Source organism: Miniopterus natalensis, chromosome 15 (assembly GCF_054644295.1).
Source record: "Miniopterus natalensis isolate mMinNat1 chromosome 15, mMinNat1.hap1, whole genome shotgun sequence".
NCBI classification, from domain to species: domain Eukaryota; kingdom Metazoa; phylum Chordata; class Mammalia; order Chiroptera; family Miniopteridae; genus Miniopterus; species Miniopterus natalensis.
In genome coordinates, this window is record NC_142095.1 from 22,575,613 (window position 1) to 22,595,967 (window position 20,355).

Sequence of the window (20,355 nt, forward strand, 5' to 3'; positions counted from 1 at the left end):
TGACCTCAGGGAGCTCAGTGGGGGAGGCTGGAATTTACCAAGTGGTCAAATAAACAAAGAAAACTCACCCCAAAGGAGAGAGGCACTGGTGTTGGGGGAGTGAGTGGATAGGTGGTGGGGTGAATGGGAGCAGACCACGTAGAATCTCTTGCGGTAAACCAGGCAAATGATGATGGTGGCCATGGAGATGGAGAGGAGAGGCTGGATTTATGAGCTATTTAGACGTAAAATGGTCAGAATTTAGAAACAGATTGAATACAAAGAGAGAGGGAAGCATGATGAATGCATCAATGGATAAGATGGCCGTGCCAGTCACTACAATAAGGGAGGTGAGAAGAGAACATTAAATTTGGGGACAAAGAACATGCGTTCAGGTTTGGAACAGAAAATAGATTGGAGCAAGTTGAAGAGGAGAGGAAGAGGGAAGGAAACTGAGCAACACATGGAGACAATTCTTTCAGCAAGTTTGGCTATGAAGTGGGGAAGAGAGAGAATATAATCTGAAGGGAATGAGAAATTGAGGAAGGTTGTGATTTACTGGTCACATTATTGCTAATGTTACAGCCCCATAAATTTGGCATTATTAATTTCCTTTTCTAGATGAGGGAAAAAAGACCCAGAGAGTTTTAGTAACTTTCCCAAGGCCACAGAGTTAAGAGGCAGGGATCTGAACACAGGTCTGACTCCAGAAACTGATCTCCAGCCACATTCTGATAAACTCGTGAAACAAATTTAGGAAATTGTCACAGCTGGATTTGTACTACATGTGTTTGCTTTGAAGCTCTGGGTCCCATGTTAGTGCACTTAACCCTGGAGAACATTGTAAAGAAATAATCAGGCTAAACCTCAAGAATGAAATAATCTGAAAGCCTTAGTTAAGGGCAGTGTAACATGATGATTAAGAACATAGCATTTTTTATTTATAGCTGGCTATCAGTAAAATGGCATGAAAAAAATTTCTGATGGTAAAGGAATTGGCATTCCATCCTACAGCTATTTCTGAATCCGAACGCCTCACCTCTTCCGCCCTAGTCATTAAGAAGGTGCCCATGGCTCTCAAAATAATTATCCCTTCTCCCTCTCCATTCACAGATTGTGAAAGCTACCATTTCCTAGAAAAATGCAGACATTATTCTTGAACTTGAGGTGAACCAAAACACAGAGGAAACAGAAAACAAACAGCAAAAGGGCATTAGAAGACTGTATCGTTTCTCTCCAGGGGTTTTTCAGTGAGGAGAGAATGAGGAAGACAAATGAATAAATGACAAATAAGGGTCACCAGTAAGCAGTAGCCAGTTCAACTTCAGACCAAAGAAAGGCAACAGACCTCATTTTCCAAATAAATCTGGTCTCAGAAATACTCTGCCCATTGTCATTGTGTTTCATCCACGTTGGTTACCTACCTGCATGGCTCCAAGTGACCCCTACCACCCTCTCAGCACTGTAACAACCCACTCACTGGGTTATCGGGTGTGGGCAGATTGTCTTTACAGGCTCTTCCAAGACCTACATTATCATTCTCCAAGGAAGACCAAGGGAGACTTAGCCCATGAGAGCCTAGGTGGTCACAGTCATGTCTCCTCACTCTTACCTAGAAATGCCAGCATTTCTATTTGTAGGGTGTGAAGAGAAGGCTACTGGGTTCCAGCTCCTGCCTTTTACGGATGCTAGGAAAATAAGCAGTTTTCTAGGAACTATTCCTTCTCAAGAAATGGGCATTTGGGTACACAAATGGCTAATCAAGCAGGCGATTAAACTCATTTTACAGCCCCCAGGCCTCCATCTCAGCTCCAAAGAATGAGTGAAATTAGGGTTTCAAACCTTTCCTTGTAATAATGACCAACAAACAGCGATGCGGCCATTCTCACAACTGTTGGGAAGAAAACAGCACCGACGCACAGATGGAGCAGTGATCTAGAGAGAAAAGCCTGTGTTTGCAAATCCTACTTCTCATGTACGATTTGTTGCAGAGGAAGCAACTCAGGCTCAGAAATGTCTTAGGTCTTGATAGAGGGTGAGAAAGAGTGACAAGGACTCACCCTGGTCCCAGCTCACATTTGAGGCCAACAAATTGCTAGCTCTACCTGGCATCAAGATAAGGAGGATGATTTTTTTTCACCCATTAGTGGGGTCACAGCTGCAATCCTCAGCATTCAACAAAAGGAGGAAGTACAGGGGGAGGAAATAGAAGCTGAAACGCTCTTTGTAGCCAAGTTGGACCAGAGGGACATTAGTCCCATTCGGTCCCTGATCTGCATTCTCACACGGATATGGGGAGGAAGTGGTTCTCCCCCTCCGAAGTAGACACTATTCTAAAAGCACAGGTCCTCTTTTTACAGAAAAGTCTACTGTTTCTTTTAGGTGGATGGGAACAAAGCCAGGAAAATAAGACATGTTTTGGCCAATATCTCAACAAGTGTGTATATGTTCAGCTGAATTTTCTTTCAGAGTCTTTCAAAACAGTCATTTTAGGGACTATACAGTTATTTATCATGAGACTTGTTTTACTGAACATATTTTTCAGATGCCATTATGAAATTGCTGTAAGACTCTGTTGCAACAACAAACATTGACTGAAAACTTTCTCTGTGCCAGACACTGTTCCGGGGCTACAGTGGTGAGCAGTTTAAAAACATCTTTACTTGACAGTCACATCTCTATTAGCCAGAATTGATAATCCCCAAAGCATATATCAGAAACTTTTCATTCCTTAATAGTTTACATATTGTATAAAAATGTAAGTCTGGAAATCACAGGATTAGAAAAAGTTTGGCATCTCAACTGCAGGACATCAATAGAGCTTTAGTGGAAAATCCCTGAGGACAGCCACCTACTGAGCATTCCTTACACTTGCTTGGCACCAGAACTTCTTGGTCAAACAACATGTCCAGTGTTCTGAAAACTGCGAGTAGGAAAACTACTACTTAATGGTTCATTGTAACAGACAGATCCTCTCAGGCCTTATGATAGCAGAGCTGAAAGGGCATGTCTTTGCGTGAAGGTTTTCTCCACAAGCACAGCAGGTTGGAAGTGGAGATAATTAACACCCTTGGGAGTGGGCCTCAACCAATCATCATTTCATCATTAGTACAGAAACGCCCAGTTCCTTTGCCCCAGGGATGGGGTGACTCTGTGGTATTTGTTCTACATAGTTGCCTGAGTTTCCCCAGTGAGTGGCATTCCTAACAGACTAATACATGCAGTTTAAGAATTAAAGCCAGGATTCATTCTTTTATTAAAGCTACAGTTGTTTTCAGTGGTGATTTGTTAGATAATGCATCTTTTATTTGCTGCTTTCTCTTTCCTGTCTTATGCCTCCACTCCCCTTCTGGTGTTCCTTTCACCTCCCAAATAACCTACTTACTGTCCAATTCTTGTCTGTTTCTGGAGAAAACAACCAAAACTTTCACTTTGTGTCAGATAATATGTCAAGTGCTTCACACACATGTATTCTGTTTACTGCCATTTAATGATTAAACTTGATCTTGCCCCCAAAGAATTGGGATGAGAGAACCAAGGCTTAGAGAAGTTAAGGGGTTTATTTAAGATCACATGATGTTATGGACTGAATTGTGTCCTCCCCCACATTTTTATGTTGAACCCCTATCCTGCGATTTTACTGCATTTAGTGATAGGGCCTTTAAGGAGATATTGTTAAATTCAATCCTAAGGGTGGGGCCCTAATCCAATATGACTAGTGTCCTTATAAGAAGAGAAAGAAGCATGAAAGATCTTACACTATGTGACGACCCACTGAGAAGACAGTCAGCAAGAGAGGCCTCACCACAAACCAACCCTGTTGTTACCTTGGTCTTGAAATTCCAGCCTCCAAAACTATGAGAAAATAAATTTATGTTGTTTAAGTCATCATCAGTCTGTGGTATTTCATTATGGCAGCCCTAACAGACTAATATTACACATAGCTTATAAGAGTTAAAGCCAGGATTCCTTCCTTCATTGAACAAATATTAATTGAGTGTCTATTATGTGCTGGGTGTTAAGGAAAGAATGATGACACAGGCAGACAGGGGGACTGCCCTCCCAGAGATAGTCACACAAAACACATGTCAAATTCCAACTCTGCAAGGAGTAGCAATGTCATGCTGTGAGAAGGAAACTGGCCTGGTCCAGGAGATGAGGTAAGGTATTTCTGAAGAAATTCTCCTGACCTGAAGAATTTTGGAAAAGAAGAATCGAATAGTCGGAAAGGGGAGGGATGATGCTTCAGTGGAGGGAACAGGAGATACAAAGGTCACACGTGAGAAGGAGGAGCAGGCTGAGTACGACAGACAGAAAGAAAACCTTTACTTTATCCCTCGGGACTAGGTGCTTGGTACACCTGACTCTAGGTACTTTAGCAATGTTGACTGTAGTAGGAGGAAAAAAAATGACCCCTCAAAGGTATCCACGTCCTAATCCGCGAAACTTGTGTATATTACCTTATGTGGCAAAAACAAAGGGTCTTCAGAGATGTAATTAAGGTAAGAGTCTTGAGATGGGAGTTCAACCCTGGATTATCTATGGAAACCCTAAATACAATCACAAGTGTTGTCATAAAAGGGAATCGGGGGGAAATTTGATGAGAAACACTCAGAATTGAAATATAAAGACAGGGCAGAGAGCGATTTGAAGATGCTAGATGTTTGGAATGATGTGGCAACAAGCCAAGGAGTGCTGGCTGCCACCAGAGGTTGAAAGAGGCAAAGAATGGACTCTCTCCCAGGGAGAAGCAAAGCCTTGCCAATACCTTGATTTCAGAGATTGCTCTTCAGAACTATGACACAATACATTTCTGCTGTTTTAAGCTACCAAGTTTGTGATAATTTGTAACAGTAGACATAAAAATCTAGAACTGACTTGCCCATGATCAGGTTCAGAGTCCCAGGAAAAGATGCAGTGATGGCTGATTTTAGGGAAATCCCTACCATCCCATTTCCTGACCCAAGACTTCTGGCCAATATCACTTCACCTGAAGACATCAGACTGGCTCAAGGTAAATACTATGCCAGAAGAGCCTTCTCTTGGTGCTATTTCTACATTTCCCGGTCTCCTTGCTTCCACCGCTGACCCAAATACCCACAATCTTGTCTGAGCACAAAGTAACCCTTGAGAACTTTGGCCTCTTATATGCCCTATCAATAAAGGGAAGCCTTAAAAATATTTTAAAGAGCATAAACAAAAAACCCTTCAAGGACTATGCTTTTTTTTCTGCTGTTTCCTTTGCCTAGGATTACTCAGACTTTCTCTCCTTAAATGGTAAATTATATTCATTCTTCAAGATCCACATTAGAAGTTGGGAATAGTTGCTGAGCTAGGAGGAAGGTGAAGTTGCCTGTGGAACTGAGAACTTCTCCTTTGCTCCTCTCAGGGTGTCCTCCGTTCCTTATCTTATCTGGCCCTTTTGAGCAGCAGTAGCAACAGCAGGGCCTGGGAGCTTGTTAGAAATGCAGATTCTCAGGCCCCCCCTGACCTACTGAATCAGAATCTGCATTTTAACAAGATCCCTAGGTGATCTGCATCCACATTACAGTTGAGAAGCACTGAGCTAGAAAGTAAGAATTGCATGTAGACAATTATAGTTCAACAGATCAGATTTTAAAAGAGTTATAGTTACAGAATTCTAAATTAATCTGTTCTGCTGATTTAGACTTCTATTAATGGGTAAATGTGCAGGAAGGAAAAGAAAGGCACAATGAGGAAGCTTTCTCAGACATTCAGGGGACAGGACATACAACATGAGTGTGTGTGTGTCTATAAATTTTATGTGAGTTCAGTATAGTCCTCACTCCCCAGTGGAGACCTACAAAAAAACCACCCTAGGGAGTGTGATTCAGAATGACAGGAGCAATGGGTAATCGACTAGTTTGGGCTTCCTGTCTTGAGCTTTCTATTAAGCAGGGCTTTAATTACTTCAAGTGTAATTAAAGGCTTTTACCCTTTCTCTGACTTCATTAGCAAGGGATGAAGTGGAGGGAGGGAGAGTTTCAGAGAGGGATTTAAGGACTGCTATGTCTTAATTATCCATCTTTGCCTCTGATGATGGGAGTAAGGCCCCATCGTCACCATAAATGATGTAGCTCAGTTATTAATCAGAGGCCATCATCACCCCACCTCCATCCCCACGCCTCCCCAGCCACACCACACGGCATTCAGGAGAAAGAGGAAGGAGCTGCACCTCCAATCAGCCTAATGCCCAGGGTAAAGCATTTCGTCAGGCCAAGGACTCAAAAGCTCCAAATGAGATAGATGATGCAGACTTTACAGTGTTTCTTCCTAGTGATCATTCTCTAAATCTTACATCAAAAATGCTGGCAAGTATTGCAGACTGGCCAACGCACAAAATTGCTCAGCTTGCAGTAGGGAGTCAGGAGGCCTGGGTTTAACTCATGGCTCTCCCACTTGAAAAAGATGTGCACTTAAGCAGGAAAACTAGGGAATACTGGTACTTTCCTATCAGAGGTTTTGTGAGAATTAAATGAGGTAATTGATGCAAAGTTTCAGCATAGAGTCTGGCAGTGTGTAAGAGCAGTTGTTCGGCCCTCTGCCCAGAACACTTTTCTGGATGTCTCTGCATGACGAATGCCCACACTTTATTCTGGTCTCTGCTTAGAAAGGGCTTCCCTGACATTTCTATCTAAATTAGCACCCACCCCCTTCCCACCACTCTCTTTCTTAGCCCAGGAGGTTTTCCTTCATAAGGCTATTTATTATCTGTTTTTATATTATGTAGGAATAGGCAAGCTCCATGAGACCAGGGCTTTGCCAACTTTGCTAATGGCTAAGGCCCCACTATTTGAAGAGTATCTGGTATATTGCAAGTACCCAATACATGAATGAATGAATTTATAGATATGCATTTCAATGAGTGAATATGTGTATATTAGCTTTTCATTATTACTATTAGCATTAAATGCATCATTCATTGAATGACTGGGTGGATGAATGAATTCCTATCAGTTATTTCCATCTGACTGTTAAACCTTAACTGCTATGTGAGCAATAGGTCTCTGCCAAGGAAAGAATGAAGTCAGGGGTCTTTCAGATAAACACTCACAGTGGGGTATCTAGTTGCAGATGGATGTCATGGGTCTTCCTGAGCTGGGAGAGAGATTTTTTTTAGATATCGGAGTCAATTTATCAACTCGAGGGAAAAGGTTGCTTCTGTCTTGACCTCTGTGAGCAGTTCTACAGTGATAGCATTTAAGCAGAATTGCTACTCCACTTTTTCCAATGTGCAAAGGGTCGTGGAAATTGAACGCAGTGTGGTAGGCAATGTGGTCACAGGTTTCCCTGCCCCACTTATGAGAACATAAGGCAGGGCATTATTGGTTCTTTTAACAGATGTTCTCTGAACTTTAGGGGGGAAATACACTAAAGAAGAGTCAGATGGCAATGAAGAGAGGAGGACTTTGCACAGTTGTAACTGTCTTCCAAGCCTTGAAGAAGAGAAATGCCTGTAAGAAAACAAAGATGAAAACCAGGGCAACCACTAAATTTGGTTCACTTAACATGGTTGAGGGTGAAAAGGCCAGTAAGGGATACCTGTGGGCACTTCATTTTAAGCTACTGGTTTTGGGAAGTTGACACACTAATGATATTTAAGAAGCCATGTTATATTTAAAGTAAATTCAATATGCAAACCTTGAGGAAAAATAACCAAAGCTATTTCTCTGCATGATTCCTATGTTGCCTCTGTCAGCTTTGTGTATGACAAACTTAAAAAAAAAGTCATCCTAGCAAAGTCAACTCCAACTTGAATTTGCATTAGTAGATGCAACATCATAATTTACACTAGTTAATGACAAGCTATTAGAGTAAATGGAAAAGATTATGAGGGCCTTAAGAGCCAAACACATCTGCATTCAAGTTCCAGCTCCACCACTTACTAGCGATGTGACACAGTTGAATAAGTTACCTAGCTTTACTCAGTCTCCGTTTCCTCAAATGTAAATAAGGGTCATTGTAGCGCCTACCGCCTAGGGATGTTGTGCTGATTAAATGCACTGAGGTATAGTGAGTGCCTAGCCCGGTGGCTGGTAAATAAAAGGGCCCATAGAAAGTTAGCTACTATATTTATTATTTTATCATTTCTGATTCATTGTTCACTATATGAGTACATGAAGGAGTGAAAAAATATTGGGATGAATGAAGTAGTTAGTAAGCAGTGAAAAAAAAAATAAATAAAGGCATCTTATCAAAGGTCAGCTTGCTGTTCTCAATAGTGTGGGGTCATTTCTCTCCTTGATAGGCCCTCTGTTGGGTGCAGCAGGCTAAGCTCCTGGTCTCCTTCTGGCCAACAGAAATCCAAAGATGGTCTCCACACTCACCCAGAAGGGCTACACAGCTTTCCAAGCGCCCTGCATCGCTGTGATCTGGCCCCTCATCCATCTGCCCAGAACACACGGTTCTGCCTTGAGTGCTCAGGGAGGACATGAACCTTCCTTTGGCAGAATTGCTCTGAGCTAAGTCACTTGATGTGCTGTACCAACCGCATGGCCAATGCCAGTTTCTAGCATGCCTAGGGCTGCTATTTTCCTTCCCTAAAGGCCACGAGGCCTGCTGTTTCACATGGCAGAGTGAGAACGTGACAAACTCAGATGGACCGAGCAAGGCCCTGCACACAGCTTTGAGGAAACAAGCTTTGACTGTGGGAAGTGCCTTTATCTCTCCTTTTCAGCATCAGTTGTGGCAAGACAGGAATTGGAGCACTTGCTTCTCTCTTTATCCCCAACTAGACGGTGAGCTGCTGGAGGGCAGGGACAATGTTTTTGGCTCATCACTATACCACTGGCATCTAGCTCAACGCCTGGCACAAAGTAGAGGGTCAAGGACTTACTGACTGCTGGAAAGATGAGGCTTGTGAGAGACTAAAGATGTAAGTTTGAGGGTCATTCACATAGACAAAATAATCAAAGCTTTGGATGAAATAGATCTTTTATTCACAGGACTCCTACATGGGTCTACATCTATTTCTTGGGACAGAATTTGACTTTTATATATAAGGGATGCCCACCGTCCTAAGGAGAATGGTAGAGTGGCTCATTTATGTCTTTAAAAGATGCCATTTTAATCACCTTTTAATTTTATTTATATATTACAGAAGTCCACTTTAAATTCATATTCATTAATTTACTCATTTATTCATTCAATGCCTACTTACTGGGTGCTGCACCTGGCAAGACCCTAGAACTATCTGCCATCAGCTCTTTCCCAAAGTCACAGAGAGATTATATCTATGACCTATCTGCCTCCCCTCAGCAGTACTTCCACTTTAGGCTTTTGCCTTTCATTAAAGGAACAAGCAAGAATCTTATGAAAGTAATCACTATATTTACTGAGGACAGTGTCTATTTTGCCACTCAGTGTTCACCTCGGAGACATTTATTTTTTAGGGACAAGTGGCATGAGGCAGGGTTCAAACCAACCAATAGGCATATGTGCCATCTCTCTACCAGGCAGACTCTCACCTCGGCATGGGACTGGTGCTGGTTTTGTGAAGTTACAGGCTCATATAATTTGGAATCTTTCTTTGAGAAAAAAAGTACAAAACTACAAATAAAAATGTGACCCAGAGCCTTGGAAAAAGCCCACATGAGAAAGGGGCGCTGAAGTTTAGGCTTCAGTGGTTTCACAGTAAATCAGCATCTGGCCTTGGTTCAGTGAAACTGGTGTCCTCTGCCCCTTACCCCGCCGTGGTTGTTCTGACCTCTCTGCCTAGCTTATTTTTCTTTCTTACTTGAAAGGCCTCCCTCCTTCTTCTCCAATCCCTGGACCATATTTTTTCAATAGCTGATCCCGCAATGATTTCTTTGATTCTAGCCAGCAGAAAGCTCTCCTTTCCCTGAAGGTCCACAATGCCATGCATAGAGCCCAGGGTATTTAGTCTCACTGTGGCTTAAGGAGCGTCAGAAATTGCTCTATTTGAGATGCATACAGTATGCCTTCTCCAATCAGAGTGTCTGCTTCTTGGGCACAGGGACTATTTCTCCACTTAGATATCACCTGAGCACCTCCTGAAGTCCTGGGTACAGCAGGAAGGGAAGGAAAGAGGAAGGATGTTATAGAAGCAACATGATGGGGTTTTGAGTGAGGCTGACCTGGCTCAAGTTCTAGCTCAGCCCCTTTTTAGTGCGGTGCCTTACGCTGAACCTCTCTGAGCCTTGGTTTTCTCACCTACAGATGTATATACTAATGATGTTAATATATTTCACATCAGTGTTGTGAAGATTAAGTGAAAGCATTTATTCATTCACCAAATATCTATTTAGCCCCTCTCCTGGGCTATTTTGGGCACAAGAGGCTTGGAATACATGTAAATGAGCACTATTCCTTGTGTGGGAGATGAGTTGGGAGATGGAAATTTACACTGTATCAAGGTACAGCTATCAGAGACACAACCAGAGCAGAGTAGGTGCTCAGTGAACAACTGTGAGATAAATGAAGGAATTCAGAAGGAAAAAAGTGATTAATTTTGCAAAATAAGTAACTTCACATATTTTCAGCAACATCCCTAGGTAAATACAATGGATGCGACAGTGCATAGGAAGTCATAAAGTAGTAAATGTAAAAGAAAAGAAAATCAAGAGAAAGAAAGCATGGACTGACTGAGAGGAGAGAGAAAATGGGGAGAAGAAAGACCTTAAGAAGGCAAGAGGGAGGAAGGCCGTCTGCTGACCCACCTGGCCAAGGGTGCACTCCATGCCCCCGAGGAAGTCAGCCTCCTTCAGCCCGTTGTGGTTGCTGCTGATGTCGTGGACCTCAAACCGCAGGCGCTGCACCTCTTCAAAGTAAAAGTCCACAGTAAACAGTTTCGAATACACCGGGTTTATGCAGGTGCGAATCACCTCTGTTCTGTCAACCTGCAAAGACAGAGAAAGAGAAAACCCACCGGGGATTAGGGCTTTTAATTGTTAACCTTTAGGCAAATTAACTTGACGGTGCTTCACCTTCTTGCAAACCATAAGTGCTCTCCAGCAAGCCCGGGAGACCTTTGCAAAAGTCAAGTCCCAGCTCTGTCACTATCCTAGATGCCAGTCACTTCTGCTACTTGTGTTCACAGTAAATTCAGCCCTTGTGTTCTTTTTCATTGGGCTTAGTGTCACTGAGCAAGAGATAACTGCAGGAAAAATATTGGTATCATCAATGACCTGGAGGTACTCATTTGCTCTTTATTTTTATGGATAAATGATTACCAAAAGAAATATGACATAACAAATAAAGTCCTCCCCACCTGTTGCCCCAAACAAAGGACTGAACACAGTATATACCTCAGTCCACTGTTCTCATAAAACAGTTCTTAGCCTGGGGAAGGACTGTCCTGTGCAGGGCAAAACCAATGATCCCCCATCCAGAGGTTCCTCAAGCAACCAAGGCCCACCTAAGGGTTTCACTTTGCTTCAAAGCTTGGAGTGGCCTCTGGATTCTGGAACAAACCAATACACCAGTTCAGTCTCAGCACCAAGTCAGGTACAAAGGCCTTGACATAGCAATTTTTCTCCATATAAAGTTTAAATCTTTCGACTTTGGTTGCTGCAGATAATCACCAGGGCAAGCAGTTTGAAAGTCTTCAAGGAAACACCCTCAGAAAATGAGCCGTGTTTCAAGGAGGGAAATCTTATTAGACAGAATACTCTCAAGCTTTGTATTTAAAGATTTAGAGTTGTTAAGTAATAGGGCAGCAAGATGGATCAATTATTAGTGGCTGCCTGGAGCCTCAGGATGAGAAAGGGCCTGAGGGCACATCTGGGCTCTCGAGGAAAGAAACCGGTAATAGATTAGTGCTGTGTGATGGGCACAGTAATGGCTAATGACTGTGTAGGTGCCCACTTTAGCCAATCTTACTCTTTATAGGTTGCATAACTCATAATTCCCCCCATAATAAAGTGGAAAGCCAGGAGAATGGATACGAAGATAACTGCCTTTGGTCTTACGTATGCCTTATTTTGGGATTATCATGGTTACTCAGTCATTTCCCCTCCCTGGGCTTCCGTTTCCTTATCGACAAAGTGAGGATCAGAGGATGAAAAGCCACATTCGCACTTGGCAACATTTGGTAACTGCCCCAACCATAGGGGGCACTCACCCTCTGGTTTCCAGCTCTTCTCTTAATGAATTTCCCTGCCCAGCCCCTAGATGCATCTTTGCAACATCTGGTCCAATTTGTAGAATAAAGAGCCTTACAATAAGAGACTTGATTATATTCACATGGTATCTTTTGATAGGGAATTTCAAAATGACTCCCAAGAAAGAACTTCTAGGTGGATTTTACACCCTTAAGACACAGAAAAGGAATCTTCTCTCCTTGTGGATGGAAGAATAAAGTCAAAGGCAGGTTTAGATTCCATCCGATTCTAGTCTTGCTTCCTCTGCTTTAACTGCCCCAAGTAGCACAAATGGCTGATTTGCACCAATCCTTCTGCTTTTCTCACTTTTTGATTTTCAAATAATGATGATCCCACATAGGTATAAAGTTCATGTTGGCATCAAGCCACACGGCTCAGGCACGCTAAGGCAAGCTGCCAGCATGCAACACTGAATGAGGTGGGGTTTTTTTTGTTTCGTTTTTTTTTTTTTTTTTGAGGGAAATAACTGGTTGGAAAGAAATTAAGCAATATACATTTGCATTACCAAGGTAGGTGATTTCCAAAAACAATTTCAGGGCCAGTAAAAATCCTAACAGCACATAGCTGCTCAGGAAAAGACAGAAAATGATGATAGAAGACATGCTTTCAGTACTAACTGCTTATTTGAAAGGTGTTTCAAACCTTTCTGCACCCCCAGCCATTCTTGGAGATGCATTACCTTTTCTGGAGAATGAAGCCAGGTTTAATCTGAGCAACAGAGCCTAAGGTAGCTCATGTTTCTCACTGAGATATGATAAGGTCAAGGTGGTTGTTTCCAAAAGACTATCTACTGACTGATGCTACTGGCTGCATCAGAATCAATCAGGCAGCTTTCCTTAAAACTCAGATTCCTGTTCCCTACCCCCAGCAATTTTGACTCAGTAAGTATAAGGTGGGACCCAGAAATCTGTACTTTTAAGAGTGTCCCAGGAAATTCTGATGTAGAAATACCAGTGGAAGGGATTTGAGAAGATTCAGGGTTTATTCCTTGCTCTTGTGTGAGTTTTTGTTTTGTTTTTGTTTGTTTTTTGGTGAATGTTTATTTTCATCTTGCTGGCTCTCTGTCACCAAGTCTTCCAAAAGTGTGCTAATCGCCTCTCCTCCCTGGTCATAATGACTCATAATATATATCACAGTGACTTACATACTCATGTTGCTTTACAGTTTTCAGCACATGCTCACATCCATTTTTAAACTTGATTCTTACAGCAAACATGGGGTGTGACTGTACACTATTTTATATAAGAGAAAAATCAAGGTCAAGCATCACATGATAACGTGGGCGCCTGAACTCAAAGCCTGGACTATTTTCCTTAATTTAAGTTTATTCATGAGAATCCCTTGAAAATGAAAATGAAAATGAAACATGCAGCAAGGTTATGGCATGGTGGTGATAGATGCAATAATTGAATATTGCTTTGGATGAGATGCTCTTTTAAAAATTTTATCTAAAACACTTTTCAGTATAACACTAAAGTTTATAATAGATAATACTTACGGAATGCTTACTTTAAAAAATGCATTATTTAGGTATAATTGACATATAATAAACCACATCTATCTAAAGTGTGCAATTCAACAAGTTTTGACACATGTACGCACATGTGAAGCCATCACCACAGTCAAGATAGTGAACTTAACATTACCCCAAAGCCTGCTCATGTTCCTCGGTAACTCTGCCCTGTCATCCCTCCCTCCTCCCGTTGCCAAGCAATTATTTTTAGATTTATTCATGGTTATGTGCATCAATGGTTCATCTATTTTATTGCTGAGTAATAATCTATTGATGGGCATACGGAATGTTTCCAGTTTGGCTATTACACATATAGCTTCCATGAATATTCATGTACAAGCATTTCTATGGCCATATATTTCTTCTTCTCTTGAGTGGTAAATACATAGGGGTGAAATAAGTGTATGTTTAACTTTTAAAATTCTATTAGGTGTATAGTGATACCTCTTTGTGGTTTTCACTTGCATTTTCCTAATAAGTGAGGCTGCTGAACATCTTTTCTTGCCATCTGTGTATATTCTATGGTAAAGCGTCCATTCAAGTCTTTTGACAGGCACCCATTTTCATCCTTATGACAGCGTTACGAGGCAGGTACCATTATTATCTCCTCTAACCCGGAGGTAGAGAGACCCTGTAAACTCCCCAAGTTCACACAGCTTGCAAGAGGTAGAGTTGAACCCAGGGAGTCAAGCTCACGAGTCTGCGTGTTTCGCCTGTATGGGTTATAGTCATGCAAATCTGAAGATTTTGCACCTAACCCCGTTGCTCAAAGTAATGCACAAGCCAGACAACAGACGTAAAATGAGGAAGTGATAGGAAAAGTCACTGAATAAGCCTGTGGCTGTGTTCCCAGAGACCTGGTTTGTCCACTGGGCATACTGGAGATGCGGTGGAGGCCCTGGACACTGAACAAGCCAATCCAGATTGGATTGGGTAGGAGACAAGGTCAGTATGTCACTAAGAAACAGTTCAAGGCTATGCACAGAATAGCTGTCTGGTGCTTTAGGCTTCTAAGGGCTGCTGGAGCTCCCATAGGCAAAGGAGATGAGGCTGTTGGGAGGTGAGCACTGAACAATGGGATGCTATTCATGAGGAGAAGGTGAAGGCGGGGACCCAAACTGATGCCAGTCACTGAACAGTTTAAGGTTTCCTGGGGAAGTGCAAGCCCCTGTCCCATGAGCAGCAGAGGCAGGTAAAGAATGACATCACTGGCCAGAGGGACACGATGGCCTCCACGGCAGGCGGATTACTAGATATTCCTCCAAACTGATATTCTTTAACTATCTCCCCAATGTTTATTTAGTGAGGATGGGAAGAAAATTAATTTTCTCTGAATAAAGAATGGATCGCTTGCTTTATGTTCAAAAATAAAGGATTTATTACAGACAGTTTTTCAAACCATATCACTTCCAAGGGCACACATTAAACCACATAAAATTCAGATAATAAAATCAAATCACTGAGTCACCAGAATTGAATAGCATTATTTAATTTCAGGATTTCAGCAGCTTGTGGCTGCTGATTTCAAGTGACTGCCCTATAGCTGCAACAATTTCTAAGTCTCAAAATCACTCAACAGAAGGAGGTTGGTACTAGTGAGAAATGACTTTTATTTTCAATTTAAGTGATTTCTCTACTTTCATAGGATGAAAACTCTTTAACATTTGTTGGTTATATAAAGAGTCCCGTGTGGAATCAAGTGCATGGGTGCCATGTGTTTATGATATGTCTATGTGCTGAAGATGCATTATTTCTGGGGGCCTGGCTGACCTACCACATGAACTGGGGGTTCCTGCTCACCAGTTTCTAAAATTGAAAACATGCCTGATATTGGCAGCCTTTGCTTCTTTTTAACTTATAAAATCCTGGGCAGAAGCTGATCTTGTACCCTTGACACATTGGTCTAGCGTAGTAGTTCTCGGTGGGGGTAATACTCACTTTCCTAGGGGGCATTTGGAAATGTGTAAGGGTTTTGGGGGTTGTCATGATGAGGTGACATCACTGGATGCTAAATATCCTACACTGTGGACATTAGTTCTGATTAACACAGAACTACACATCCTTCAAAGCTAGTAGTGTTCCCTATTGGTTCAACCCACCTTCTAGCCCAACTAAACAAATAAACTTCCCCAAGGGCTTTCTGGTTTTCAGAGCAATCCACATGAATGGGCTTATTAGCCAGGGTAGGAATAAAGAGTGGGATCCTCCAGATGAGAAACTCTGGAAGTCACCCTGTTTGAACTAAAATTTTTGTGGGAATAACACACTTCACAGAACTGCCTCCTTAGGAAATCATTTTGACCTCTGCCCAGTAAATGATTTCATTCCTCCTTGAAATGGATGGCAAGTTGGGTGGTGACCAATGGAGATGGTAGCTTTTCTGCTCAGGCAAAAGAAAGGGGTGACAGGAAAACTGCAGTTTTATTGTACACCTCCTTACCTTCCCACAGGAGACACTTTACATGTTATCTTCAGTCTTTACTTTCATTAACTTTAAAACATTTTATTTCACAATTTGACATATTTAAAGTTGTGGTGCATGTTATAATTGATGATGTGCCATTGTTTTAATTGGAAATATTTTTTAACTGGTAATACATCAAATAGTGCTTCATTCTACCACTGATTTATCATTTTACCAATGATTCTATTAAATATATCATCATCATTTTGCTGATGATAAAATAAAACTGCATTAGAAAAGCAGTGGCAAAAGCAAGACTCAAACCTAGTCTGTCTGATTCCAAAATAAACGCTCTTTCTACCGAGCCATTTGTTACAGGTTGAATAATGTCAAACTGTATATGCTGAGATCGTAATCTCCAGCACCTTAGAATGTAATCTTATTTGGAAATAGGGTTGTTCTAGAAGTAATTCATTACATTCAGATTAGGTCCTACTAGAGTAGGGCGGACCCTCATGTGATACGACTGGTGTCTTATGAAAGGGGAAATTTGGACACAGACATACACACACAGGGAGATTCCATTTAAACACGAAGATATTGGAGTGAGAATGTGCTCAAAACTCAAGGAATGCCTAAGATGGCCAGCCAACCAGAAGCCAGGAAAGAGGAATGGAAGACAGTCTCCTTAGTGTCCTCAGAAGGAACCAACCCTGCCAACACCTTGATCTTGGATTCTAGCCTCCCAAACTGTGGGATGGTAAATTCCTGTTGTCTAAGCGATCCAGCCTCTGGGACTCTGCACTGCTGTCCTAGGAAACTGCTCTACCATTCTACCTCTCTCTCGAAACATCCAGTCGGCACCTTTCACGGACTTATCTCCAAAAAGGCACTCTTCCCCCACTACATGGTAAAGCATTCAAGTGTTCTAGACTGAACTTAATAAGTAATTCATAATTACAAATGTCCCTCTCGTTATCAGCCCATTGAAAGTTCCCTACATCTTCCTGCTATACACTTAACCTCGCTCTCCAGTAACAGGGCCTCTTGCAACAGCTCGGTTCTGTTTCTGGAGCTCTGGGGATAAACCTGCTGGAGAGTCTGGATATAGACTGTCCTTTCACCACCTGACATAGCCCCGGGCTTGTGCTGTTCAAGGTGGACAGTCGAGTCACCTCACCTTGACCAGGAGTGAGGCTCGAAAGTAAATGAAATAACCATCACCCTATGCCCACTTTCCAAGAGGTGTCTAGTGCTACAGCATGAGTCTTGGTCTCCCCAGCCCATCTAGGCTGCTGGCTCCATCCACACAGAGTCCACGCCAACTCTGACCGGATCCGCATATCTGCAGGGGTCTCACATATGTCTTCCTATGCTGACCACCTCTGTATACTCCATAGCTATTACTTTCCCCAGTGTGGATGCCCAGTTTGTGTGGATTAGTTTCTTGATTTCTGCTCCATCTCTCATTGCCTTGAGCCCCAGCCCATAAGCATGGGGGTCTTGTCACTTGACAATGCTCTATAATAAACTTCCCATGATGATGGAAATGTCTAAAAATATCTGCACTGTCCAAAATGGTATCAACTAGCTAGACATGGCTATTGAGCCCTCGAAATGTAGCTAGTGGGACTGAGGAATTGAATTTTAAATTCAATGAGGGTGGGGCCCTCATTACTGGGATTAGTGTCCTTATAAAAGAGACCCCAGAGATCTCCTTTGCCCCTTCCATCAAGTGAAAACACAGTGAGAAGATGGCTACCTATGGACAAGAAAGAGAGCTCTCACCAGCCACCAAATCTGCCAGTGTCGTGATCTTGGACTTCCTAGCCTCCAGAACACTGAGAAATAATTTTTTATTGTTTATAAGCTACCTATCTATGATATTTTTCTATAGCAGTCTTAATGGACTAAGACATCAGGTGATTTATCTTAAAAATCTACCCAGTAATTTAAAACTCTTAACCAATGCACAGTTAAATCTGATAACCAGTAATATTGTGTTACCAACTGCCATGGCTTAGCCCCAAGGTACATGGATAATAGGAAACAGGAGGTATCGTGGAATCTACTCTGAGCGCCACACCCCAACCTCTGGATTAGACTTTGTGTATTAGTACATTTCTGCTTCTTTGAAAGCTCCCATTTTTATTACAGTTCATTTCATTACAGGACATGAAGACTGAATGAAATACCACATTACGGGTTGCTCCCAATTTGTGTAACAAGAGCTAGTGAATGTGGTAGTTATTCTTTGTATCCCCAGTTCTTTCTGCTCTGCTCCATGTCCCAGGAGACTGGCCTGTGTGGATTGTTTCATTCGGGTTTCTTTGCCAGCTTGTCTCCACCAGCTAATAGGGGGCACCAGTAGGAGATCAGAAAGTGAGAGGAAAGGCAGGTGGTGTGTTTTTCTTGCCCCCTCCCTTTCCCTGTGTTGCAATTTAGGCAGTGACTATAGCCCTCCCCTACAGGCTCTCATAGAAGACTTCCTGCAAGGCGCCAAGTCTCACTGGGTTCTAGCACCGCCACCACCTCTGCCTCCCATCAAGCCCAGGGGTGGCTTCCCACTACCGCTAGTCCCAGAACATCTCAGCATCCCTTGCTGATTCTTTTAATTTTGCCCACATATCTCTAAGTGGTCCCATTATTAACATTTCTATTTTTTGCTAGGACTCTGGTTTAGTAATACTCTTAAAAATGGACCAAGATATTCCAAAACCTAAAAGAGCCTTCTGAAACCAATGGGCAGATGAAATTGTGTCCAGTTTGGTGGCGCACGATGATTGAATTATATGGTCTTTTAAAACTCTGAAAAGTGGTAATCCATATGGGATTCATGTGGTGAGTCCCTCTTAGCCACAACATCCTATTTCCCAACCATGGCCCCAAGTGGATCGTAAGCAATATTCACTGAGTACTTAGTATGCACCAGGTGTTGTTCTAACCAATTCACATACATTATTCCACTTAGTCATCCCAACAGCCATATATTAACACTACAACAATTTTACACATGAGGGAACTTAGGGTTAAAGAGGTCCACTTGCCCAAGGTCACCAGCTCTTCAGTGATGAAGCCACTTGGGATTTCCCTGAGACCTCTTTCTTGGGATGTGGCATCTCTCTGGAAGAAGACAAATCTTTTCAGGCACCCTCTGCAAGGGTGGCTTCAAGCAAAGCCCTTTCCAACACTCAGTACTCCACATGCTCTTTGAGAGGAAAATAATCTTTAACATCCTCAGCTGGGTGACAGACCCTGAAAAGTCTTCTCAGTGACTGTTGAGTGTCTAGCATGCCTTTCCCAGTCTGGAAACTTTCTCTTCCCCCTCCTTTTATATTTTGCTCGTCAAGTTTCCTCCACCACAAATGTCTCTGGAGAAATCTGGATGCTCCAAGCCAAGGGGACATGAGGCGATTCTATGACATAAATGGTGTTTTTCAGTCCTAAATCATCCGCCTTCTACAACCCCGCAGTCCAGCTGTAAGCTGGCCCACAAATATCAAGCAATCAGAAACTGCCTCCCAAAATTCACACCTGCCTGCAGATGGCAGTGGGAAGGTGACGGGTTGCAGGTCACTACAAGCTGCAGCTACTATCAGATCCCCCTCACACGGAGCCGGGAGGCCAATCCCACACAAGCGCACAGCGATTTCCATTTCACTCAGATGCTGGTTATGAACAGGATGTTCCCCCCGTCTCGCCTCTGTCACCGCTGTGGAGTCCTCAGGAAAGGTTGTCCAAGACTGGAAAGCCTTAGTTTTCTTATTGATATTTGAAACAGTGAAAAGGAACTCAGCTGCAGGATGCTGCACACACGCCCCAGGTCGCACAGGCTCACCAGCCAGCGGACAGTGAAGGTGGGCTCGCGAGCCTGCATCTACCCTCCTCACAATAGATGTCGGCCTGCAGGCATGAAGCAGTGGGCTGTCCCATAGCTCGGGGTCAGCCCCGCCCCCGGTTCCAACTCTCCCTCCCATGGCTCCTTTAGAATAACCAATGCTCATTCTGTTCATAAGTCAGTTCTCAATTGCCCAAACTGTGCATTAGTCAGAGAGTCCCGGTGGGCCTTCTCCGCATGCCACCGGGCAGGGAGGAGCACCCCAGCCTTACGCTCCCCATGCCTTCCCACAGCACTCCCTCACTCCCCAGGGGCGCTCACCTCTCCTGACACTTTGCTCTTCCCATGAGGTGTATCGTATGTGGTTGACAGCAATAACCTCAGAGCTTAGATTCTTAGAGTTCATCAAATCTGCGAATGGCAGCAGCTTTCATCCTGCCTTTCATTGCAGAGCGATTGGTGGGAACGTGGTGTTGCA

The 20,355-nt window shown here is 42.8% G+C and overlaps 1 protein-coding gene across 1 annotated transcript in view; it reads right to left on the reverse strand.

Moving 5' to 3' along the window:
- Positions 1–20,355, reverse strand: part of CPNE4 (copine 4) — a 316,423-nt gene that overhangs the window by 100,786 nt on the left and 195,282 nt on the right. Inside the window, exon 3 of the mRNA XM_016224318.2 lies at positions 10,680–10,859. Coding sequence (XP_016079804.2) covers positions 10,680–10,859 — 180 coding nt within the window. The remainder of the gene's footprint in view (positions 1–10,679; positions 10,860–20,355) is intronic.